This window comes from Salvelinus sp. IW2-2015, linkage group LG20, assembly GCF_002910315.2.
Source record: "Salvelinus sp. IW2-2015 linkage group LG20, ASM291031v2, whole genome shotgun sequence".
Lineage (NCBI taxonomy): Eukaryota > Metazoa > Chordata > Actinopteri > Salmoniformes > Salmonidae > Salvelinus > Salvelinus sp. IW2-2015.
Genome location: NC_036860.1, coordinates 27,012,472 through 27,039,664, shown reverse-complemented (window position 1 = coordinate 27,039,664; position 27,193 = coordinate 27,012,472). Strand labels below are relative to the sequence as shown.

General features: G+C 42.5%; 1 protein-coding gene across 2 annotated transcripts in view; it reads left to right on the top strand.

The window, feature by feature from the left end:
• Positions 1 to 223: 223 nt before the first annotated feature.
• Positions 224 to 27,193, top strand: part of LOC111981604 (protein Aster-B) — a 103,594-nt gene continuing 76,624 nt past the window's right edge. The window contains exons 1-2 of one of the 2 annotated variants that reach the window (XM_070449299.1): positions 224 to 1,023; positions 4,657 to 4,728. In XM_070449299.1, coding sequence (XP_070305400.1) covers positions 524 to 1,023; positions 4,657 to 4,728 — 572 coding nt within the window. In that variant the 5' untranslated portion in view covers positions 224 to 523. Of the gene's footprint in view, positions 1,024 to 4,653; positions 4,729 to 27,193 lie in introns of both variants that reach the window. The other variant, XM_070449300.1, reaches the window with a different exon arrangement.

Sequence of the window (27,193 nt, the reverse complement as noted above, 5' to 3'; positions counted from 1 at the left end):
CAGGGGAATCAACAGTCTTTTGCTCTGAATCGTCTCCCTGCTGGGAACGAGAGGAAACCAATCCTAATAACAAAGTCCTGTGCTCCCTCTGCGTGTGCGTATCTGCATCATTTAGTTTATCTGAGTGTATAATTGTGAATGGGAGCTGTGAATACTTGCATGCATGCGGCTAAACCATACTTAGCATACAGCACCCTTTCACTTTACTCTGACCTCTAGGCCATGGCTGTGATACCAGGAACTAGAGCCAGGGAGCGCTGAAGAGAACTCATCTAAGTGGGCTAAGAACACGCTGTGCCAGCTGGATCAGAAATGCACAAGACCTCAATCCATAGAGCATAGATACCGGGAAGGATAATGACACAAGAAGATGCTATACTGATACTGTATACTCACTATCACTCTGGACAAAACAGTGAGAGAGGCTCTCTCCACCTACATTAGTGCAGTCCAGGAAGCATCCTGCCAGGCACCCATTCCCTCCCTCTCTCTCATCCTCCCTGGATAGAGGTGTCATTCCTATATGAGCCAGTTGTCGGTGGGACAGAAGATCATGACCGAGACCGTCCGGCTCCCCTCCTTCCAGGTGCAGGCCCCGGGGGACTGGCAGACCCCGGATGGAGACCCAGGATCAGAAGCCTCCGCCGGGGGAAAGGTACCCATTGCGGGTGGTGACTCTTCCGCCCTCTCCAGTTCTGCCACTCCGTCCCTCCGCCGCAAGCGCTTCAAGATGCGGCGCATGAAGAACGTGCAGAGCGAGAGCAGCGTGACCCCGGCTGTGTCTGCAGCGGCTGCCACCATGAGGTCAGAGGTCATGAGTAAGGGCCAGGGGTCGCACTCCTTCTCAGGGGGCATGGAGTACTTACAGCTGCCGTCCATCGAGATTACACCATCCAACGACGAGGACGCGGCAACCACCTGGTCCAACTGCTCCACACCCAGCGCTTCGCCGCGACGCAAGCGCTTCCTGCTGCACCGCTGGCTGAACGTGCGCGAGAAGAAGGATCACGACAGTGAGAGCAGGTAAGTTTCCCCTAGGTACAGATCTATGATGTGCTTCCCCTCCCCAATCCTAATCTTAACCATTAGTGTGCAAAACTGTGTATAATGTCAAATACACAGTGGGTTACCCATTAAGTGTTGGACATAAAGTTGGGCCAGTTTAAGGCACCCTTATGCATCAAAGTGTAGTTGGAACCATGTAGAAATGGAATCATATCAGAACCATTAAACAGAACAGTAATTCTGATTATACTAGGAGTGCTGATCTAGGATCAGGTGCCTCTTGTCCATTTAATTGTATTGATTGTGATCTTAAAACTGATCCTAGATCAGCACTCCTACTGATCTCGACGCCTTGTGAATTCAGGCCCTGGTCTGTAGTGGAGAGCTGGAATCTAGTTTGTTTTTCTTTGTCTTTGCGTATAATATTCTTCCTGCGGGAAAAAATGACACCTACCTACTTCTATCAAAGGGATGTGGTTTGTTGATTTCTACAACTTCCATTACTTTTTCACTTGAACAAGCCCCTAATAGTGATTAGTGACACGAAAAGAACTGCACTTAGCGGTTGAAGTCCTCAATGGGACCCTATTTGTTTGTTGAAACGCCATCCCAGGTTTGTGTTTCTCATTTCTCATATATACCAGCTGTCCGAGTCTGATTAATATACATGTTCTGTAAACAGGTTATTTTCACCCTCAAGCTTATCTTGACTAAATAGGCACCTTGAAATGTTACATAAGCCACAGTGCTGAGTATGAATTGCATTATAAATTAAACCAGGCCCATGATACAGTATGCATCATCAAACAGCAGGAAATGGAGGAGTGCGCTTAAGAATAATGGATACAAATGTTTTATACATACAAATGCCATTGCTGCCAGAGTTTGGTCTTCAGTGAATGTGGATGATATGCACAGCACTGGATTGCAATAGTACATCGTTTGGGAAATAAATGGTTTGTATTGTTTTTAAATGGGGGTTTATGTTCACTATTGGAATTTGAAGTTTGGGCCTTTGTATTTTATGAGCATAATATAATGTTAATCGCCTAGAGTTGCCTGGTGTCTGTTACTAACTGCGTCTAAGTTGAACGTGCATATTTTAGTTTTATGAGGACTATTGACTACTACAGTATTGTCCCTGGCTGTTCACTACTTTAAAGGATGGGAGATTTCTACCACTTGTAGCATTGGTTTGACTTTGATGACTGACCAAATCAGCTACTACATTTTGTTTAGGCTGTCACAAGAGATTAGGTGAAACTGATCTCTGACTGCATACTACAGCCATTCCAAGAGACAAAGTGAGAACCACAATCCATGCTTATTACTGTGGATAGTTCTGGAGTTGACCAATGTCCTAGTCCCATTGACATGTACAGCCTTACAACTGAGAGCTAAAGGTAATGCCTGCGTCCCAAATGGCACCTATGTAATGCACTACTTTTGACCAGGGTCCATAGGGCTTTGGTCAAAGGTAGTGCACTATATAAGCAACAGGGGGCCATTTGGGACACAGCCCATGTAGAAGTGCCAGGGGACAGCTGGAAGGAGTCTACAGGGCTATATGAAATATTCATAACCAACACTGCTTTCTGAAGACCTGGGCTACGTCCCAAATGGCACCCTATTCCCTATATAGTATACTACTTTTGTAGCCTCCATTTGGGCCGTGATCAAAAGTAGTACACTATATAGGGAATAGGGTACCATTTGAAACGCAGCTCTGATTTGCCTAATATAAAACAGTACTGCTGCTTATGTAGCCCAGTTTCCAGTGCTCTGACACATAGCCTGGATGGCAGATTCATGCACCCACGCCGTATTGTTGTCACGGCAAGTCTTGCCAAGTTGGCTATCGCAGAAACCGACAGGCTGCTCTGAAGGTATATTATTTGCTATGAGATGTGCCACTTTTCTGTCACACTCTTTCATGTGGTACATGTAAGGCACATTGCAGTTGTGGCACTCTTGGTTATGTGACGAGGTCTATCCGACCAATGGAGGCTTGTCTTTTGTTGATGTAGTTGCCGTTGTTGTTGATTTTGTCTGGATGCCTCTTTGACAGGAAATATCCCAACTGTTTTTACATAAATGTTGCTGCCTGAACACTGGCAACAATGCATGGAAATACTTTCAATAGAACGAATTATAGCTTAAAGTGACTAGACGACCAGAGATACAGGATATGTCTCTACATGCCGGTTTCCCGGACACAGATTTAATACTAGTTCTAGACAAGAAAATGTTCAATGGATATACTTTTTAATGCAGGATTAGGCTTAATAGGGCCAGCAGTTTATTTTTCTTTCTCACTTGACCTGACCAACTAGCCACTCGACCCATAGCAATAGGCTACTATGACTAGGGACTGGAGTCTTTCCTAGTCAGGTCACATTCAGGAACAACTCCTAACCTAACCATAACATACTTACCCTCACATTGCATTCACATTGGCTAATATTGGCTCAAACCCGCTATCCTGATGTGGCATTTGTAAGCAATGCTTGGATCTTGAATCCAAGCATTGCTTGTGAGAAAGACCCGAGTGAGAAAGACCCGATCATGTGACGGAGAGCCATGTGAGTGAGAGGTGCTTCGGCACGGAGCTGGGAGAAGGGAATTATAATGATTATATTCAGCCCAAGAGCACAACGGCCACTGGCCGCAAAAGGCATGGATTTTTTTTAGGGGGCATAACAAAGGGGATGCAGGACGGGAAATTCGAGGCATTAACAAGTGCTTGTCAAATTGTGAATGAGAGGCTGATGAAGTGTGTACAGCCTGCGCAAAAAACTAAGCAGAGCTCAAAAACATCATTAGAGTGGCATCATGCAGCCTTAGAATGTATAAAAATCTAAACACATAGCCCAATATTTGTATCACAACTTAAGTTCAATAAATAACTCTAAATGAAGCATATAGGAGCACCTGTTTCTTTGTTAACTGCTCAACACAGAATAGCCTCATGTGCACACTCCCTCAAATCATTTAGAGAAAATATCCTTTCTATTTTATTCAGCTATATTCAATTGTATTCTTCGTACTATAATATACTGTAAAATAATGCCACAGAATTCTAAGCTAATCTTGTGTAGCCCACAGCCATATGTCATAGCCATATCAGGGCCTAACATAAGGACAACTCAGAGTATGCAATTCTGTTCTTCTGAAATAGACTACATATTCTTTATATCATGTATCTCTAGACCTGTCTAAAATAAATAATGGATTTATTATACTTTTTAAATGTAGATGTTCCAAAGGTCTGCTTCAGTGGCTTGTAAGCTATGTGGGGAAGCCAGGAGATGCTACATTGTTTAACAAGGGACATAAATAAAGGGATCACAGCTTTCACCTGGATTCAACCTGGTCAGTGTATGTCATGGAAAGAGCAGGTGTTGTATACTCAGTGTAGCTTCAAAGCATGGTTAAAACTATCATTTTGACCTCATAGATGGTCAGTCTTTGCATCCATAGCTCTTTCTGTTGAGTTGTTACCTTTCATTTAACTCTGAACTTTTTGAGTTGTCACACACACTCACACACGTGCACACACACACACAAACAGACAGACCTCTCTGCCTGTGTGTGTTAAATAACACCTATTACACTCTAACACTGTATCTCTGTGCTGTGTTTTCCCAGCAGGGAGAGCAGCCTACACAGCAGCCACGAGGAGGACTCTGCTCGCTTCTTGACCCCTCACAGTCGGGAGGAGAGGTGGGTAACACCTGTGTGTGTGTGTGTGTGTGTGCATATACATGTACTGTATGTGTGACTGCATACTGTGTGCATGCATATGTGTGTTAACATGCATGCTTGTGGGCAGCTAGGTGAATGTGTGCAATGATAAAGCAAATACAATGTCCATGTGTTGCTCATAAAGACTTTTGGAAGACACTATGTTTTACATGTATCGCCTATCAGACAATTTAACACAACTTGCTAGCGTGCAACGAGATGTGGTGAGGATGATGTGTGAGGTGATAATTCCACTAGAGGGCAGTTCTTAACCAAAACCCTCAATGGAGGTCTACTACACAGTAATGCAGGGTTAGTCAAGGAGAGAGAGAGAGGGGATGTGTGTGAGAGAAATGGAAAAGGGAAGATAAAGTGATGAGGGAGGGAGAGAGAACGAGAAAAAGAGGGAAAAAGGGAGAGGGGGACTGTTTTAAAGAGGGGTGTTAAATGCTCAATTTTAAACGGGAGGTGTTAAGTAGCTGTGAAACGTGCCCGTTTTTTTTCATCAAAAAGCATAGGGAGGCTGTACACACAACAACACAGCCTCAGAGAATCCCCCCTTTTTCCCCCAGATCCTTCTCTCTCTCTCTTTTAGTTTGTATCTTCTCACACCGAGCACAGGTGACGTTGAATACACTAAAGATTCATTACGGCACACCATAGCAAAACATTTCAAAATGCCGTGCAACAGAAAACTAAAATGAGAGTTTCTTTTTGACATGTACCACTCCATTTCAGACTGTATACGTCAGTGTCCTGCCTAGGGAATAACACCTAGCTGATGCTGATGCAGGATTTCTGCATTTACTCTTAGCACCATCTGTGGCAAGAACACACTATTAATTTATGTCAAATAATGGTGTAACATCTCTTCTGTGCGCTTGCAGGTGTAGCAAGCTTGAATTTGAAATGGTATGCCCTCTCACAAAAAAGGGCGTAGCACACGCCCCCAGCAGCCCCCTGAGGGGGGTGCCTGCGAGCTCATTCCATTGAACTCAGGTCGGAAGAACATCAAAGGTTCCGACCCACCCACTGTAAATACACATCCACTCCTCAGGTCATTTTGGCCACTGTCCCGGTCAGCATCACAGTGTGCCAGTGTAACAGTGTAGTAGACAATAGACGTCAAATTACCTAGAAACACCAACACAGATACATTTTCAATGAAGCTCCTTGAATTATTTCTCCTCTTATCCCTTTTCTCATTAAACCCAACCAGTCTCCACTATATCCAACCAGACAGGTATCACTAAATCATTTATATATACACTAGATGTTTTGAAGCCACCTCGCCTCCATCTTGGCACTCCCCCAACTTTGTAAAAAAATATTTTGGAAGTTATAGAAATGCATTTATTAATGTCTACATTTGTTTTTGTCACTTTTATTATATTACAGACACCGTAATGCATACTTTTACATGATATTATGTGAGCTAAATAAAAAACAAAACACATATATGCAAACATTTTCCTTAAAGTATAATTTTTTGAAAGTACTGATGTTACTGTCTCCACTACAACAAAATAATACTTAAATACATGTAATTTTGTCTTTGAAACATTTTATTGAAATACTATAGAATTCCATTCATTCCTATGGAGGACTGCACATTCTGGGAAGTGCCAATATGGCCTACTAGTGGCATCAAAGCCTCTCATTGGCCAATACATAGCATCAGCCATCCAGGGTTTTTATACATCATTGGTATCACTCAGTGGCTCACAGAGGCTAGATACCCATCTTTTATCAGCACTGGCCAGCTCACTAACAGACCGCCTGGCACACTGATGCATTTATTTATGGTCACGTAAACTTGAGGCTCCTTTTCTGGTGTGAAGGTACAGCTAACTCTCACGTTAATGATTTATAACGATGCAAATGTGGTCTTGCTAGACTTTAGCATCCCCCTTGAAGGTGTTTTTCACAGTCACCCCGAGAGTGAGTGAGAAAGTGAGTGTGTGTGTGTTCTTGCGTGTGACCTAATTTAATGCTCACGGAGCTAAGAAAAAATAGATATCTTTGTGCTGGCTGTGGCTGTGCACCTGTCTGTTATGTTGTGAAACGGTAACTAGTTAGAGTATTTGGGCTGGGTCTTGTTACTCACATACTCATCTCAGATATCTTCAGACCTCGGTTCAAATACATTTGGTATTTCAATGTTTTTATTTTTTTTAATACAATTTTCTGATATATATCTATTTTTATACTGCTCAAGAGATTAATCGGACTGGTTGGTGAACATTTCGCTAATGAATACGTATATTGTTATATTTTTTGTATTCGAACCCGGGTCTGTAGTGATGCTTCTAACACCACCCACTGTAGCGCCTTACGGTCGGGTGCCTTGCAGTTGTCGTACCAAGCGGTGATGCAGCCAGTCAAGATGCTCTCAATGGTGCAGCTGTATAACTTTTTTGAGGATCTGAGGCCCCATGCCCATGTTGTGTCCTCTTCACAACTGTGTGTGTGTGTGTGTGTGTGTGGACCATGTTAATTTCTTAGTGATGTGGACACTGAGGAACTTGAAGCTCTCGACCCGCTCCACTACAGCCCCATCCATGTGGATGGAAATGCAAAACTGACGCAAGATCAGCATCTAGGAGGAACTTCACCCTAGACCTTGACTCTCACTGTAGGGAAAAGCAGTCTAGGTTTCTAACAACTCATTGGAGTATTTCATTAAATTAGACGCTAGGCAATCTCTCCGGATGCTTATTTTACTCACACTGGGTCATACAGTATGTCACTTTACACAACAACAAAACACCTTGGGCCCCAAACACACCAGTAGCGGTTGGTGTCAAGTGACTCGTGACGTCGCTGGATGTAGGCCTTGCTCTGCTCCGTTGCCAGTGAATTCATGAATCATGAATCCACGAAGTGTGGACAAATTTGTTTTATTGAAAGTGCATTGAAAATGAGCTATTTTTGTCAAAAGTACTATCGGTTTTGAGTCAGGAAATGTGTACTTTTCCACCTAATACATGAGAGAGATTATTTTATGCCAATATTTTATGGAACCGACAGCCACAGCAGCGGGTATCAACTGCACATGGCGCCCTTGTGGGGGAGACCCTGCTACGTAGAAATGTAGCGCTTTGCATTCAGCAACGCCACGAATCAGAGAGCTAGGCTACCAGCATCACTTTGCTCATTGTATAATTCCTTCTCATATCTACGCACTCTCCTCCTCTCACCTTTTCCCTTCAATTGTAGACTATAGTGCACAACACAACATCTGTCTCTGACCAGGCGCAAAAACCTCTCCAAGACAAACCTTCATACCATGACTGTTAACCGCTACACAGCCTACATCGTTGTCGCCAGATGAACATTATAGTCAACAAACTAGAACTAATGTGTTAGTAAAACAACAATCCAATCCATGTGTACAATAAAGCAGTACAGTTTATAGCAAGCAGTTTAGCAGTTACAGCGGCGAGCCCCGGTGACAGTAAATTTATAAAACCGAAAGCTTACCTTGATTTGGAAGAGTTGCAGTATTGGATATCCTTAGCCAGCTAGCATTCCTCTCTATTTGAGCCAGGTTGTTGAGTAGGCTAAATTAGCTGAATTAGCTAAGTAGGTGAAAGGTAAACTAAGAAGAGAAAAAAAATACTACGAAATATAGCTAGCTCTCGCTCTCTGCTGCTTCTCCTTAATATTTGAAGAAGTTAAGTTGTTTAAAACTGTTCAACTATTGTCTTTCTCTTTGAGTCAACTACTTACCACACTTTATACACTGCAGTGCTAGCTAGCTGTAACTCATGCCTTCATTTCTAGATGAATTCTCAGAAATCATGTCCGTTCATACTGCAAGAGCTCTGTAAGTTTGGAGGGCTTCCTCCGAAAGTTGTCATAATTACTGTGTAAGTCTATGGAAGGGGGTGAGAACCATAAGCCTCCTAGGTTTTGTTTGGAAGTGTCACGCCCCCTGACCTTAGATATCTCTGTTTTTCTATATATTTTGGTTAGGTCAGGGTGTGACTATGGTGGGTACGCTAGTTTTTGTATGTCTAGGGGTTTTGTATGTCATGTGGTTTTTGTATGTCTATGTTGGCTTGATATCGTTCCCAATCAGAGACAGCTGTTTATCGTTGTCTGTGATTGGGGATCATATTTAGGTAGCCATTTTCCTCATTTGCGTTGTGGGATCTTGTTTTTGTATAGTTGCCTTGTGCACTGCAATACTGCACGTTTGTTAGATTCTGCGCCTTGGTCCTATCCTTTCAATGAACGTGACAGGAAGTCAATGTACCCAGAGGAGGATAAAAGCTAACTGTCCTCTGGCTACACCATGGTGCTACTCTACAGAATGCTGCTGAGGCTACTGTAGACCTTCATTGCAAAACAGTGTGTTTTAATCCGTTATTTGTTGACGTGAAGATATTTAGTATAGTTTTATCTACAAAGTTTTATCCCCTATTCACTATTTTTATTTTTATTAAATTCACTGAGTGGGATGGTCCTCCCCTTCCTCCTCTGAGGAGCCTCCACTGACACACACACACACACACACACACACACACACACACACACACACACACACACACACACACACACACACACACACACACACACACATACCCAACCCCCTGCATTACTTAACACCTGCAGGAACTGCCCTATGGGGGGACATTGAGCACTGCACAGACTCCCTCATGGTTAACTCCCCAGCTCCTATCCCCTTCTCCCTCCGCTCCCCCTCCCTGGTGGACAGCTCATTAATTATGTGGTGATTGTCTAGGCAGGCAGGCCGTTCCCATGGGGAGAATCATCCACACCGCACAGCGGGCTATAGCTACAGCCAGGTATACAGGTACAGGGTACTATACGCCAGCAGCGCTGAGCAGACCAGGTGGAGAGAGGCAGAAGACGGAGAGACTCAGGAAGTGGGTCACCTTAAGAGAGGGCAGAGAGAGAGAGAGAGAGAGAGAGAGAGGAGCTGAGAGAGTGTTTGTGTGAGAGAGAAATTGAGAGAGGGAATGAAAGTGGGATAGCGGTAGTGGGGTACTAAGGGAGTGTGTGTGTGAGATAGTGAGAGGGAGTTCTTGAAATAGATTAGGATGCTTTTTGGAATCTGGAGAGAAAAAAGACATAAGATAGCCTGAGGGATGCAGCTTTATTAGATCAAAACCTGGCTCATGTTCCGGACCCCCCTGTGTCGGGCACCACCAGACTTCCGGTTTTGGGCGGGGGCTCCTTTGACCAGGAGTGACAGCTCTGGGGGTTAGGAGGACAGTCACCATGGTCCAGAGTGGCTCGCTAAGTAGTCAGATCTTCTGTGGCCTTGGGGTCAGGCAGGGCTGGGGGGGTTCACTGAGGAGGAAACTGGCCTTCCGCAGGGTCAAGTGAGTAGCACCCCCCCATCTCTCTCTCTGTCTCTCTGTCTCTCATGCTCTATCTTTCTTTCTGCTCTGGGACCCACGGGACTTGCAAATTTTTTATCCCAGCCCAGCATTAACCAAGCGGATTCAACTAATCGAGGGCTTGATGGTCAGTGGATGAGTTGAATCCAGCGGGTTAAGTGATGGGCTGGTACAAAAATGTGCAGTCGGGTTGGTTCCCAGGACTGAGGTTGATGAATACTGATTTGCGGCACAGAACAATTCACTCACTTTACTGGACTGTTCTGAGGCTTAGACCTGTTATGGTGTTTGTTCAGAGAAAGCTGTTCAAATGATGCTGAGTGTATGTCTACATTTCTTTGTGCAATGTACTATTTGCTGTATTATCAATATATTGTTCTTGATGAGGTGAATACAAGTTGTTGAGTTGTTGTTGAGCCATGAACGATAGTTAACACAAAGACGTGTGCTGGTATTGTGTTTTTATTGATTTGTGCTTTTACTACGTAGGCGTACAGTACCACGAGATGTGGACAGAGACTACAACGGTGTTTGGATTTGAATGAGCAGGTTCATATTAGCTCATGGTTGTTGTGTTATTGTTGTATATGTGTTGTGTGTACTTAATGATTATGCACCTTGGTAAGGGTCTTTACCAGGTCATTTGGATATGTCAGTCACGGTTTGTTTATAGGGCTGGGAAAGATACCAGTATCGCGACTCTCATTAGTATCGTGGCAAGGAAACAAAACATGAAGCAGATTTAACTTCTTTAGGAAAACAGCCCTAGTGTTGGAAACCAAAACATCATGTTGTCATCCAGAGTCACATGTATTTATTTCCCAATCTATAGCACCCAATATTTTACATACAGACGTTTTTTTAAGGACCAAAGAGTTTGGTCTCCTTCGTGTTTTCATTTTCGCCATGGAAAAAATATTGCGATACTGGTATTGTTACATCCCTATTTATTTACATTCTATTGCCGTGGTATCCTGTGTAACTCAGTTGGTAGAGCATGGCTAGGATAGTGGGTTTGATTCCTGGGACCACCCATTCGTTGAGAAAAAAATTGTGCACTCATATGACGGTAAGTCGTTTTAAGTAAAAGCATCTGCTAAATGGCTTGAATACAACTGGACGAATGAATGTGTTGAGTGGTGCTGTCCTTTTGAATTATGAATTGAGTGCCATGATATCAGAATGAGTATTCACCCCCCCAAAACAATAGTTTTTTTTATATACCTCTAAAACATGTCATTTTGCTTTCTTACAGGTTTGACACTTTAGTTTAAAAAAAATCCCTGTTTTTTTTGTGCTGAGAATGTGCTAAAAGATGGTTGCTGAATCATGACTTCTGCTCCAAGGTGGTGAAAACACCATTGTTTTAGCTGCCGGACAAACTACCTCTCATTGGGTGGAGAGTATTCAGCCTTTTCAATTTGTCGAGCTGGCTGTTTCTGGTGTTTTGTAAGGTCCAGGTGCTGCTTCACCTTGGACGACCTAAACGTACATGTTTGTGAGTGTTTGAACATAGTCTTGTTGATAGGCAGAGCCGTGCTCGTCAGAGAGAGAGTGTTCATAGTGGAAGCACCAGAATGGTTATTCAAAGTTTAAGTCATATTTTATTACAATTCTAGAGCATGCGAGCCCACCGTCCAGTATGCCTGTGTGTTGTATTAAGGTTATCTGTGGCCTTGTGTACTACAATCACAGGAATAGGAGCTGGRCACAGTACACATGCTACACAAGGTGCAGCTCAATAGTCTATAAAGTAGCATCCTCTCCTTTCCTTCATCTGRCCTGATTGTTAAAACATTTAACAGGTAAGAGCAGAAGGCGTTCCCGATTGCTTTCACCTATTCTGGCTTTTGTGATCTGTGCAGAATAGAATAGAATGGAACTGTATTGTCCATTGTACGGAAGAGCAGTAAAACCTGAGAGGTAAACCGCATGGGACAAACGAGAGTGACACCCAATGACAAGGTAAAAATCTGTCGTGTTGCCCCTGAACAAGGCAGTTAACTCACTGTTCCTAGGCCGTCATTGAAAATAAGAATTTGTTCTTAACTGACTTGCCTTGTTAAATAAAGGTAAAAACAATTTAAAAAAATAAAAATAAAAACATTATTTTATTGTTATATTATTCAGTCTCCTCAAACAGTCTTATAATCATGCATCCCTGGATCGACTCTGAAGTGCTCAAGAGACTCGCCAACACAACACAACAGAACATCTGACTGAACCCTATACAGCCCCTGCCAACCAGGGTCCCCAAACCCTGACCTATGACCCTTTGACCTTAAGTGTCAGCCATCGGGCCTCAGAAGGAGAGAGGAAGCTCCGAGGTGAGGTTTCCTGTAGTTACAGATCAGCCTCCCCCTCCCCACCCCCAATCCTAACCTTAATCACTAGCAGGGAAAAATCTCAACTGACCCAAGATTAGTGTCTAGGGACAACTTAACCCTAACCCTAGATGCTCAGGAGGAGAGAGGGACAGATGAAAGGAGACACCCTGGCCTTTGGCGCCCTCTTCCTGTCTCTTATACACATCTAGATGTGTATAAGAGACATCATCTGCCCTGATTGTTAAAACATTTAACAGGTAAGAGCAGAAGGCGTTCCCGATTGCTTTCACCTATTCTGGCTTTTGTGATCTGTGCAGAATAGAATAGAATGGAACTGTATTGTCCACTTATACACATCTAGATGTGTATAAGAGACAGGAGCAGAAGGCGTTCCCGATTGCTTTCACCTATTCTGGCTTTTGTGATCTGTGCAGAATAGAATAGAATGGAACTGTATTGTCCATTGTAGGGAAAAGCAGTAAAGCCTGAGAGGTAAACTGCATGGGACAAACAAGAGTGAGGCCCAATGAAAGGAAGTCGCTTAGAGAGATAGCAGAGGAGAGAAGAGTGGAAGGAAAGGGGGGAAAATAAATGAAAAGGTCAAACCAATGACTTTTAAAGCCGTAGAAGAAGCAGTGCTTCAACAGAGACCCGCTTAGATGCTGCGCTCGCTTGATGTTGAGACCACACACACAAGTCGTATCTTTTTAAACTAGCAAATACCTTTTAAACACTGTTTTCATTTTATCATCCCCAGTCCCAACCTGAAATTTAACCGCAACCACTAATGAATAAAACGGTATATGTATTGTTCGGATTCACTATTGTTTAATTTCACTGATTCAGTCTGGACCAATGATTTTTGTATACACCATTGCTTAGTACCTGTCTTCATTAAAACCTTGTGTGCCTATGCTTATCTTTAGCCATGTGCTAAGGCGCCTCGCTCATTGCCTGAATTAATTAGGCACTATTGACTGTGATTAGGTCTCAGCTCTATAAAGGGCCATTAACAAATGTTTCTGGTTTAAGACGTTATCACAGAAAACATGGAACATGGTGCAAACATTTTCAGTTGTGTTGAACAGTAAAGGCAATTTTTAGATAGGTGTCCATTAGGGTGACCCCAATTAGTTGTTTGGTCGATAGACTGTTGGTCGACCAAGATTTTTTGGGGGTCTAGCGGTCTAGTATCTATATAGTATCAGTCAAAAGTTTGGACACACCTACTCATTTTTTATTTATTTTTACTATTTTCCTTGATGACAGCTTTGCACACTCTTGGCATGGTGAGAAAGAAAGGTTGAGAGGGCCAGAAAAGCGGAACCAGGCTCACAGGCTGGCTCCTTCTGCCTCCTTCTGGCTATTGGCCATTGGTTTGTTCTCCTCAGCTGATCTAATTGGCCAAGCTCCTTTGAAAAATGCCCTGACACACTTATATGGCAGCCAGATCCCTCTCTCGCCAGGGAAACAGAGATTTCCAGGTGAATTCCACGAGAACTAGGTGTGTGTGTGAGTGCGTGTGAGAGAGATTGCATAAGTGTGTGTCTCTGTGTCTCGTTGTGTGTTGAGAGAGAGCAAGAGTAGTTTGTGTGTGTGTGTGTGTGTGTGTGTGTGTGTGTGTGTGTGTGGTGTGTGTGTGTGTGTGTGTGTGTGTGTGTGTGTGTGTGTGTGTGTGTGTGTGTGTGTGTGTGTGTGTGTGTGTGTGTGTGTGTGTGTGTGCATGTCTGAGTGTGTCTGTTCACGGCTCTCTGTTCAGAGGTCAGAGTGTTGTTTGGAGGCTCTGAGGAGGTAGAGGATGCTTCAGGGATGCAGCAGCAGCGGAGTGTCATATTACCATGTCTGATGATTCATCACCACCCTACTGCAGAATGCAGCAGACCAGGGTGATCTGAATACCTCTACACACACACACACACACACACACACACACACACACACACACACACACACACACACACAGAGATACACACACACATACAGTTGCTTTGGAAAGTATTCAGGCCCCTTGACTTTTCCCATTTTGTTACGTTACAGCCTTATTCTAAAATGGATGAAATAAACAAAAATCCTCAGCATCTACACACAATAACCCATAATGATGTGAAAACAGGTTTTTAGAAATTTTTGCACATTATTAAAAATACAAAACAGATATACCTTATTGATATAAGTATTTAGACCTTTTGCTATGAGAAACGAAATTGAGCTCAGGTGCGTCCTGTTTCCATTGATCATCCTTGAGATGTTTCTACAACTTGATTGGAGTCCACCTATGGTAAATTCAATTGATTGGACATCATTTGGAAAGGCACACACCTGTCTATATAAGGTCCCACAGTTGAGAGTGCATGTCAGAGCAAACACCAAGCCATGAGGTCGAAGGAATTGTCCGTAGAGCGCCGATACAGGATCATGTCTAGGCACATATCTGGGGAAGGGTACCAAAACATTTCGGCAGCATTGAAGGTCCCCAAGATCACAGTGGTCTCCATCATTCTTAAATGGAAGACGGTTGAAACCACCAAGACTATTCCTAGAGCTGGCCGCCCGGCCAAAGTGAGCAATTGGGGGAGAAGGGCCTTGGTCAGGGAGGTGACCAAGAATGGGGGAAATACAGGTGTGCCAAGCTTGTAGCGTCATACCAAAGAAGACTTTATGCTGTAATCACTGCCAAAGGTGCTTCAACAAAGTACTGAGTAAAGGGTCTGAATACTTATGTAAATGTAATATTTTTAACAAATTAGCAAACATTTCTAAAAACCTGTTTTTTATTTGTCATTATGGAGTATGGTGTGTAGATTGATGAGGGGGAAAAAACTATTTAATCAATTTGAGAATAAGGCTGTAATGTCAAGGGGTCAAGGGGGTCTTAATACTTTCCGAAGGCACTGTACCTACACAACACACATAGGCATGCTCATAGCACTTATACAGGCAAAAAAAACACATGCACAGCCAGACAAAAGCTAAGAGGTTTACGAGGAGAAAGAGTTAAAGCTCCGGCCAACTGTTCACGTTTCTCTCTTTCTCATGCTGGCCGATCACTTTCTTTTCTTGTCTTTCGCTTAACTCCTCTCTCCATCTCACACTACTTCCCTCAGCCTCTTCTTCAGCCTCTCCTCCCCTGACTTTGATGTGCTCATTTAGATGAAGGTGCTAGATAGCGTATAATTAGGATGCTAATTATAGTCTTCCAGAATTACTAATGTCTTGGTAACTTCACTTTAATGTGTTAGTCGTGTCGTGAGAGAAACTGTGTGCTGTGCCGGGGAAGTGACAACCGGAGTAAGGTGGAGTTTCCCCTAGATGCTGACCTTGGGTCAGTTTTGTATTTCCCTAACTAATGGTTTAGGTTAGCGGAGGCTGATTGGTGGTGGCTGATCCTAGATCTGTACCTAAGGGAAACTTCACCCTGGAGAAGTGACAACCTTTCTATAGGAGGCCCAGTACAGATTGTAGAAGAGCAGATGCTAGGCTAAGGGATTAGCACCACAGCCTAGCGGCTCGGCTTCGGATGCTAACCGAGCCTGACAGGCACGCCTGTCACCTGACCCCTCACGCCGCCTACTCATTGGATGACCGGTATCAAGCAGCATGTGGCTAAAAATACCAAATAAGGTGATAGAGGGGAAGGAGGGTCAGTGTGAGGCCCTGTGAGCTCTGGCTTTGTGTGTGTGTGTGTGTGTGTGTGCACCTGTGCATGTGTGTACCTGTGCACGTGTGTATACAAGTATGGTAGTTCTGTGTTTTTGACTTTCCTTGCAAAAATAGGGACACAAAAACCTGTACAAAACGGTGTGTGTGTTTCCCTGCAGTGCTGCTCGAAGCACAGGAAGCTGTGTGTGCACATAAGTAGCTGTGTGTGTGTGTGTGTGTGTGTGTGTGTGTGTGTGTGTGTGGGGGGGGGGGGCACTGGGCTGACAGTGAGCTCAGCCACGTCACCAGAGACCAACATAGGAAAAAAACAGACCCACATCCAGGACTATAATTACACTAAATGTACAGCAGCACTGTAAGCTGGCTAGCACAGTCCCCTTGCAAGACATACAACAGTTCTGTCCGGACCACACACCACACCAAAAGACAGGGGTTCGATTCACCAAGTCCGCCCCTAGGGCTCTCTCTTTCTTCCCTATATTTCGTATTGCATCAGTTTCGCTCTCTTCGCTGCTGTCTAAAGATAATAATAACACTTTTGTGTTACTGGGGCTAAATGTAACACGGATCAGTTGTTACAGGTAGGACTACATTGTATTCACAGGAGTTTATACATCCTTGGTACCAGTGGAAAGTTTTTTGGGGACATTCATCAGTCATCAGTCAATGTTGCTAACTACATACAGTACCTTCATAAAGTATTCATATCCCTTTTGTTGTATTACAGCCTACATTTAAAAGGTATTCAATTGTGATTTTGTGTCAGTGATCTATACACAATACCCCATAATGTCAAAATGAAATTTAGTTTGTAGGAACATTTTAGAATTAATAAAAAAATGTAAAGCTATAATGTCTCGCGTTGATAAGTATTCAACCCCTTTGTTATGGCAAGCTTAAATAAGTTCAGGAGTAAAAATGTGCTTAACAAATTCCATAAGTTGCATGATCTCATTCTGTGTTCAATAATAGTGGTTTATCATGATTTTTGAATAGCTACCCCATCTCTATACCCCACAAATACAATTATCTGTAAGTTCCCTCAATCAAGTAGTGAATTTCAAGCACAGATTCAAACACAAAGACCAGGGAGGTTTTTCAATGCCTCGCAAAGAAGGGCACTGATTGGTAGATGGGTAAAAAAAAATCAAGAAAAGAAATCAATACACCCAGTCACTACAAAGATACAGGCGTCATTTGAGAGGAAGGAGAAGAAGGAAACTGCTCAGGGATTTCACCATGAGGCCATTGGTCATTTTAAAACAGTTACAGAGTTTAATGGTTGTGATATGAGAGAACTTAGGATGGATCAACAACATTGTAGTTACTCCACAATACTAACCTAAAAGTAAAAAGAAGAAAGCCTGTACAGTATAAAAAATATTGCAAAATATGCATCCTGTTTGCAACAAAGCACTTAAGTAATACTGCAAAAAAATTAGCTACTGCAAAAAAATATGGCAAAGAAATGAACTTTTTGTCCTGAATACAAAGCGCTATGTTGGGGAAAATCCAGCACAACCCATCACTAAGCACCACTCTTCATAATTTCAAGCATGGTGGTGGCTGCATCATGTTATGGGTATGCTTGTGATCGGCAAGGGAGCATTTTAGGATAAAAATAAACAAAATACTGGTATAAGGACTGGCAAAATCCTAGAGGAAAACCTGGTTCAGTCTGCTTTCCAACAGACACTGGGAGACGAATTCACCTTTCAGCAGGACAATAACCTAAACACAAGGCCAAATCTATACTGGAGTCAGAGTATGTGAGCGGAGCTGGAGTGGAGCGAGGAGCAGAGCTCGCCCAATTTTCCTGAAGCGTGGAGCGGGTTTCCTAAAGGGTGAAGCGTCAGCCTTCTCGCCCGCTCCAATTTCGCTCCAGTACCGCTCCAATAGTGCTCACTTCATGGGCCCAGCATGCATTTGTAGGCTACTTTTGTTGCTATAGGTCCTTGCTTTAGCTGCTGTCGAGGAGTTCGCAAAATATTGAATAAAGAAACTGATAAAACACACAGGTGCTGATAAAACACAAAAATCAAGGTGACTTACAAAGATGAGGAGGACCAAGAGCAAGAGAGGAACGCGGTGATGTAATGCCCACAACTAAAGACCGATTGTGGAATCTGAAGAGACACATATCCCGAAAGCATGATGGTTTCCTAAGTGCACAAGGTACCAGAAAGGAGCAAGGTGGGTAGTTAGCTAAGTTTCTCTGTAGGAAGGTATTTATAAACTACAAAATCAGATCTCTTTAGATGTTCTTTGGGGCTACCTATAGAAGAAAAACAACAACATTTGGTTCCGTGATGTATCCCTGTTTATTATTAATATTAGAATAATTGAAAGGCATAATTCATGTTTTGTGGAGATCATATGACAATAAAATAAATGTCAATGCATTATCACGCCGATTACGGCCTATAGTAAAGTAGGATACATGTCAGGTTAGGCCTATATCCGGGACGTTGTCTAGTCTTATTTAGGTACTAATTGAAGATAAGCTATCATTAGGGTAATTAAGCTTTGATTTTTTATTTATAGAAAAACAGACACAGCAGCAACAAACTTCTGCACATAAAGCCCTAGAAGTGTTGCGAGTGAGAAATAGGCAATTGGATGAGGCTTTCTTTAAAATGGTTTACTTGGACTATGAGCCGCTAACTAGGGGAGAATGGGAAGGGATGCAGTACTTTGCGAGTGCAGCTCAACCAGGCTGTAAACTGCCTTGCTATAGTACGGTCTGAGACACCGTCATGCCCTATGCCCTGCAAGAAATGGATGCCAAGCTGAGAGACCTACAGTATTGCAACTAAGTGATGGTTTCGTAGTGTCAACTGAAATTTGGATTAGCAGAACTGGGACAGTTCCCTGGAGATTGTCGCCAGTTTCATTGATGGAAAGTATAAAGGTCACAAGGTTTTGTTGAGCGCCGAACACATACAAGGACACCACACAGCAGAGGCCTTTTACCAACAATATGAAAGTGTCCTGAGGAACTGGAACGTGCAGCGGCAAGTAAAACGAGTGGTGACTAACAGCGCAAGCAACATGGTCAAGGCCTTCAACCTACCTGGTTTAGAGGAGACCAATGATGACGGACAGGAGGAAGATGAGGCATCCGACACGGAGGAGGGGGCACCACCTGCGCTCTCGTAGTTCCAAATTGACCATATAGACAAAAACGTGGACATAATGGTAAATCAAATCTCCATTTACTGTGCCCAATTCACATGCTTCAGCTCACAACGAAGGTTGCCATTGACATGCATTATGGGGTTAGTGGACTGATTCAGAAAGTGGGGAAACTTGTGAAAAGTGTTAGGAAGAGTACATTGAACACAGAGGAAAGTGACAGATTGGGAGTGCGTCCCACAGCTCCCTGCATGACAAGATAAAACAGCTAATTACGCATGATTGCGTTTTTGTTGAAGATGTTTGAAAGAGACACATTGTGGCCAAACAAATTTAAGTCTACCTCCGATGATGCAAAACTCACCCTAAACAAAGTGCGTTGGCTACAGTTCCTGGTGGAGGTACTGACCCCACTAGCGGACCTCACCGATAATATACACAAAGAGTTGGGAAACCTGGGCATAATTCTCTCTGCCGTGTTGGAAATAAAGAAACTGTTGACTACCGTGTCTCAGCTCATAGACATTGCTGCTTATGCAGAAACACGATCAGATAACGTCTTCACTCGGTACAGGCGGTACTATAATGATAAACATCTTGTCCTAGAAACCGTCCTGGACCCCAGGTTTAAAACTAAGTGGGGGATAAGGGATGGGCTGGTGGAGAGATATGCAACCTCCTTGTGAAGGAAACTGAGGCTATCAGCGCGCCTCCGGCAGTTGCATCTGCCGTACCAACAGCACCTAACCCAGCCCCTGAGCAAAACGAATTGCCCAAAATACCTTGCATGTTCGGCTCCTACTTCATTCAGCAGCAGCGTTCCTCTCTTGACACGAAAGGAGAGGTATGAGAAGAAACACAGACGAGGACGTTATCACCGTTTGAAAAGACAACTCCTCATCCCTGCCCCGCCTGGAAAAAGTGTCCCAACGGGTTTTTAGCATCCCCAGTGGCTCTGCATGTGTGGAGAGGGTGTTCTCCGCTGCTGGCCTGCTCTCCAGGCACCATCGCATGAGTCTGAAGCCACAGACTCTGGCCAAACTCAAAGTGAATTCAAAGGCACTGTAGACTGAGCCTAATAAGGCATGTTTCATTTAATTGTTATTTAATTCTAAGTAAGTCATAGCCTATATACACAATTTATAGACTATAAGGTTTTAATACAACTAAGTGCTGTTTTAAATGCTGAGCGCTTAATGTTCCTGCCAGCCTATTGTGTCGCACTTGCAAATGCATCACAATGTATTTCTTCATAGGTTATAGCCTTGAAATAATAGGCTAATAATATTCCCTAAATAATTCATTTTCGTTCCTTTTTAGACTACCTGTCTGGCTCATGACCTATTTAGAGTGTTTATATGCTGTTTAATATTACATGTAGCCTATTTGAAATGATGAGTGCTTCTTACAGTCAACTTTTACAATTATTCATAGAGAAACAGCGAAAATTGATGTTTTGAGTCCATGTCAATGGTTAAATCACATCAGAAGAACCTTTTTTTAGGTCTGGAACTGACACACTTTGATTTGTGAGTGTAATTCCCCTTTAATTGCGCACCTACTGTAGCAAGAGAGGAATGTGTAGATCTAGCGATGTTTCTGCTTGTAGGTCACCTCAGCAGCACATGTAATGGCAGAGTTAGCAAAACAATCGCCACCCAATTGATACAAATAGTCATTATATAGTTCTGTCAGGTAAGCCTACTTTGCAGTTATCATTTAATTGAGAAGGTTTTTGGGGCAAGTCTTTCTGTTTACCCACAAGACGGTTATCATTAGCATCGCTAACTGACTAACGTTACATACAGAATGATAGACAAACGCGCGCACCAAACAGACAGACAGGAGCAATATTGCTGGAAATTAATTGGCTTTTTAAGCCAATTTGCGTCGTTAAATTAAAAAAAGTAACAAAAAACCCAATAGTGGCTAACCAGGAGGGGGATAATGTCAATGTGGCTTTGATTAGATAGTAGCCGGAAGCTTTATGTTTATGACAAAAATGAATGTACTTTCAGAATTTATTGGCGAACTACTCATAGGTGGGCTGCGAGCTACATAGCTAGCGATCTACCTGTTGGAGACCCCTGTCGTAGAGACTTACCTATAAAGACTCACAGCTGTATTCACCGCCAAGGTGCTTCTACATAGTATTGACTCAGGGGTTTGAATACTTATGTAAATGAGATACTGCTGTATTTAATTTTCAATATTTCCTCAAATGTATAAAAACATGTTTTCACTTTGTCATTATGGGGTACTGTGTGTAGATGGGTGAGTAGTATTTAAAAATATGTTTTGAATTTCGGCTGTAACACAACAAATGTGGAATAAGTCAAGGGGTATGAATACTTTCTGAAGACACTAGATGTCAAATGAATACAAATCCATTATCAATGTATAAAACAATAACAAAGAACATAAAAATACAATCATTTTCAAACCCACTTTCTGTCATATGCCTTTTTCAAATATATATCTTTAAAGCGCAGTAAAATGTGTGTTCCCTGTTAGTGCTGTCCATGATGCTGAAGGGGGTACTCCGGGAAGGTTGAAGTTCAAAAGGGGTACTTGGTTGTAAAAAGTTAGGAAACGACTGTGATAGAGTAATTACATGGTAGAAAATACATACATTACATCAGTGTTGCTGTCTTCTCTGTTACTAAACAGTGGAATCGACCAGACTAGCAACCTTCATACTGCTAACCTTTACCAGATCATGATGGTTTTCCTTCATAAATCCTGAATGTCCGTGACATGTGTCATTGGTTTTGAGTGGTTTGAATTCTTGTGTCATCGTGGCACTTCCTGAGCCTGTGGCATCTGGGGAGGTTTCCATGACAACAGGCCCATCCGTGGCACCAGTGTATTTTGGGTAAGGTGACTCAGCAAAACCTGACTGTAGCAGGAAAGAGAGCAAGTGGAGAAAAAAAGGGAGGCAGCCCCAGTGCCCACTGTCATTCTCTCTCTCTCTGCATGTCCTCTTCAGTTTTTACCTTTTGGTGTGCTGGAGTATAGTGCAGGGAGCAAGGCTCATTTCTGTCCCAGAGCTCAACCCAAGTGAGGAAGGAGTTTGAAAATAAAATTGGCACTTAAGGTTCCTGTTGATTTGAACAGAAACACAAGTTTTTCCAAATTTGCTACCAGCATGTTGCATGAATGCAGAAGTACAGCGTATCATAGGATTCCCAGATGTATCCAGCTTGGAATTTGGGGAAATGACCTGAATTTGGCAACCCTATCCATGACCTGTGGTGTTTTTAGTAAGATGAAATGTTCCGAATGTTGTAGATAGAAATACAGTGCCTTCAGAAATTATTCAGACCCCTTGACTTTTTCCACATTTTGTTAGGTTACAGCCTTATTCTAAAATGTATTAAATTGTTTTTTTAACTCATCAATCTACACTCAATACCCCATAATAACAAAGCAAAAACAGGTTTAAAAAATAAATAAATGAAATATTACATTAACATAAGTATTCAGACCCTTTACTCAGTACTTTGTTGAAGCACCTTTGGCGGCGATTACAGCCTCGAGTGTTCTTGGGTATGACGCTACAAGCTTGGCACACCTGTATTTGGGAAGTTTCTCCCACTCTTCTCTGCAGATCCTCTCAAGCTCTGTCAGGTTGGATGGGGAGCATTGCTGCACAGCTATTTTCAGGTCTCTTCAGAGATGTTGGATCGGGTTCAAGTCCGGGCTCTGACTGCGCCACTCAAGGACATTCAGAGACATTCAGAGCCACTTCTGCATTGAATTGGCTGTGTGCTTAGGGTCGTTGTCCTGTTGGAAGGTGAACCTTAACCCCAGTTTGAGGACCTGAGCGCTCTGTAGCAAGGTTTAACAAAAATGTGGAAAAAGTCAAGGGGTCTGAATACTTTCCGAAGGCCTCCAGAATACAGTGCCTCCAGAAAGTATGCACACTCTTTGACTTTTTCCACATTTTGTTGTGTTACAGCCTGAATTTAAAATGTGTTCAATTTAGATGTTGTGTCACTGGCACATAATACCCCATAATGTCAAAGTGGAATTATGTTCTTCGAAATTTTTACAAATGAATTGAACATCAAAAGCTTAAATGTCTTGAGTCAATAAGTATTCAACCCCTTTGTTATGGCGAAACTAAGAGTAAATATTTGCTCAACAAGTCACATAATAAGTTGCAATAAGTTGTAAGGTTCCTCCGTTGAGCAGTGAATTGCAAGCACAGATTCAAGCACAAAGACCAGGGAGGTTTTCCAATGCAGCGTCCAAGCGCAAGAATCGCAGACATTCAATTCTTGACGCCTGATGCATATTTTTATTTTGTGAATTGAAATAATGAAAAATTCATTTGATTTAGGTTGCATATGGCCTCGACCATACACCACTGATTATTTTACTAAGATTTATGAAGTCATGAAGTTACAACTAGTAGCTAGCAAGGTACATTGACTAGCTAGGTTTGCAATGTAAACAACTTGTGTAGTAAAAGAATCATTTAGTACAACCACTAGCAACAGATTTAATGAGTACTTGTAAAACATTAGACCAAAGCTATTGTACTTATGCATAATCGGTGATTATGGTACAGTACAGTAGGGGAAAACAGAATAAAGATGGTCTTCTCTCTGCTCTTCTCCGCTCTCAAAACAATGCCGCTCTGTGTAGCAGGTAGAGTATGACATTGACACAACGCTGATGGCAAAGCAACACAAAGCTTATAGTGGAGCTGAAGTTTTACAGAGTAATTAACACATTTCATATATGCTATCGCAAAAATAATAATTTGGTAGTGTTTATGAAGGTCTTTGTTAACATTAGAATAAATAAAAAATCTTCTAATAACACAATAGCATTTTCATTTGTTTGTTACTAAAGCAACCCTGTTACTTGGCAACCCTGTTCATAGAGTGCCGCAGGTACTGCAGGATTTTGTCCCAACTAGGCACCACACCAGACCAACTGAGCTAATTGATCAGTTCAGTGGTCCCTCAGTAAAGCAGTGAATTTCAACACAAATTCAATCACAAAGACCAGGGAGGTTTTCCAATGACACGGAAAGAAGGGCACATAATGTTATTGGTGATGGGTAAAAAAAAAGAAAAGAAGAGCATGGTGAAGTTATTAATTACACATTAATTACACTCAGTCACTACAAAGAATCAGGCATCCTTCCTAACTCAGTTGCCGGAGAGGAAAGAAATAATCTGTGATTTCTCCATGAGGGTAATGGTGACTTTAAAACAGTTACAGAGTTTAATGGTTGTGATAGGAGAAAACTGAGGATGGATCAACAACATTGTAGTTATTCCACAATACTAGCCTAATTGACAGAGTGAAAAAAAGGACATGCATCCAGTTTGCAATAAAGCACTAAAGTAAAACTTTATGTCCTGAATACAACGTGTTATGTTTGGGGCAAATCCAACACAACACATAACTGAGTACCACATCATATTTTAAAGCATGGTGTTGGCTGCATCATGTTGTGGGTATGCTTGCCATCGACAAGGACTAGGGAGTTTTTGGGGGGGGATAAAAAGTCCTAGAGGAAAACCTGGTTCAGTCTAATGTGTTGGTCATTACTGAGACGTTAAGAACACGTTTTTTTGTACACTGATGTTAACCTTACTGGTAGTAACCTTTTTCGGCAAGACAGATCTTCCAAAGGTGGTGGAGTGGCAATCTTTACCAAGGAACACCTTCAGTGCTCTGTTGTCTCCCCAAACAATTTGATTTGCTGGTTTTATGCATTAAGCTTTGTTGACTGTTGCTGGGGTGTTATTGTCCACCATCAGCACCGGCCTGTACCCTACCTGCCCTAAGCTCTCTCCTGGACTCTTACACTAAGTGTCACGCCCTGACCATAGAGGGCTTTTATTCTCTATGTTAATTAGGTCGGGGTGTGATTTTAGGGTGGGTTATCTCGGTGAATTATATTTCAATGTTGGCCTAGTACGGTTCCCAATCAGAGGCATCTGTTTATTGTTGTCTCTGATTGGGGATCATATTTAGGTAGCAATATTCCCATTGTGCTTTGTGGGATCTTGTCTATGTTTTGTTGCCTGTGAGCATTATTATTGCTTCACGTTTCGTTTGTTCGTTTTGTTGTTTTGTTCTTTGAAGTTTTCTATTCCATAATAAATAATGGGAACATACCACGCTGCATCTTGGTCTACTCCTTATGACAAACGTGACACTAAGTATGCATTTGTCCTGCTAGCTAACCTAAACTGGGACATGTTTAAACCACCTGACCAAGTCCTAACGCAATGGGATTCCCTCAATCTTTCTCAGAAAATTACCAATCCCACAAGTTATGACTCCAAACACCAAGAAAAGGCTACTCTCCTTGATGTTATCCTCACAAATAATCTTGATAGGTATCAGTCTGGTGTTTTCTGTAATGACCTTAATGATCACTGTGTTACAGCCTGTGTTCGTAATGGCTGCTCAGTTAAAAGACCTGTCCTGGTTTGTCATAGACGCTTGCTAAAAAACTTTAATGAGCAAGCCTTCCTTCATGACCTGGCCTCTGTAAATTGGTATAGAATAGGCTTGATCCCCTCTGTCGAAGACACTTGGGCCTTCTTTCTTGATATTTTCAGTGGTATTGTTAACAAACGCACCCCCATTAATAAAATTAGAATTAAAACAGGTTCAGCCCTTGGTTCAACCGTGATCTGGCAGAGTTATTCCATCTCAAGAATTCCATTTGGTGAAATGCTCGGCACACGTATACTCAGGCTGACTGGCTCTCATTTAGAAAAATTAGAAATAAGTGCACTCAGGCTATCCGGAAGGCTAAAGTTAGTTACTTTAAGGAGCAGTTCTCTCTCTGTGGGTCTAACCCCAAGAGGTTCTGGAAAACGGTGAAAGGAGACCTGGAGAATAAACCCTCCTCCTCACAGCTGCTCATGTTCCATAATGTCGAGGATGTGGTTGTGTCTGACAAGGAGCGCATGGCCGAGCTCTTTAAATCACCACTTCATTAAGTCAGGATTCCTATTTTACACAGCCATGCCTCCTTGCCTGTCCAACATTTCTTCATCTCCCAGCCCTTCTCTTCCCTCTTTTTCCCCTGCCCCGCTACAAAGTTTCTCCCTGCAGGCGGTCACTGAATCTGAGGTGCTGTAGGATCTCCTTAAACTTGACCCCAAAAAAACATTGGTCAGATGGGTCAGATGGTTTAGATCCTTTCTTCTTTAAGGTTGCAGCCCCCTATCATCGCCGAGCCTGGAAGGCAGCCACGGTGCATCCTTTATTTAAAAGGGGAGATCAAGCTGATCCTAACTGTTATAGGCTCATTTCTATTTTGCCCTGTTTATCAAAAGGTTGATGCTTATTTATAAAACCCTCTCAGGCCTCACTTCCCCCTATCTGAGATACCTACTGCAGCCCTCATCCTCCACATACAACACTTGTTCTGCCAGTCACATTCTGTTAATGGTCCCCAAAGCACACACATCCCTGGGTCGCTCCTCTTTTCAGTTTGCTGCAGCTAGAAACTGGAACAAGCTCCAAAAAACACTCAAACTGCTGTCTCGTACAACTTTATGTAGTGTTCTGCTGTCTCTCTTGTTGCGATGTGTGTTTTGTCCCCGCAGGAGGCTTTTTGTGTTTTGGTAGATCGTTAATGTAAAAAATAATTAATTCTTAACTGATTTGCCTAGTTTAAATAAAGGTTTAAAAAAAACAACAACAATGCGACCAGTTAAAGATTTTACTCACACAGCCAAGTCAAAGGGTCGCAACATGCGACTAAATGGTCACAGTCTGGAGCCCTGGGTTAGTATTGTGAATTAACAGAGAATACATAGAGTAGGATGCATGCAGTACGTGTCATACATGGCCATTTAGCAGTATGAGAACTTTGGACTATAAGGTTCTATCTGCATTTCTGCGTTTTTTATTGACATAGCCTTTTTCTGTTCAATGTTCTCTACTTATATAGTATTCTAAATA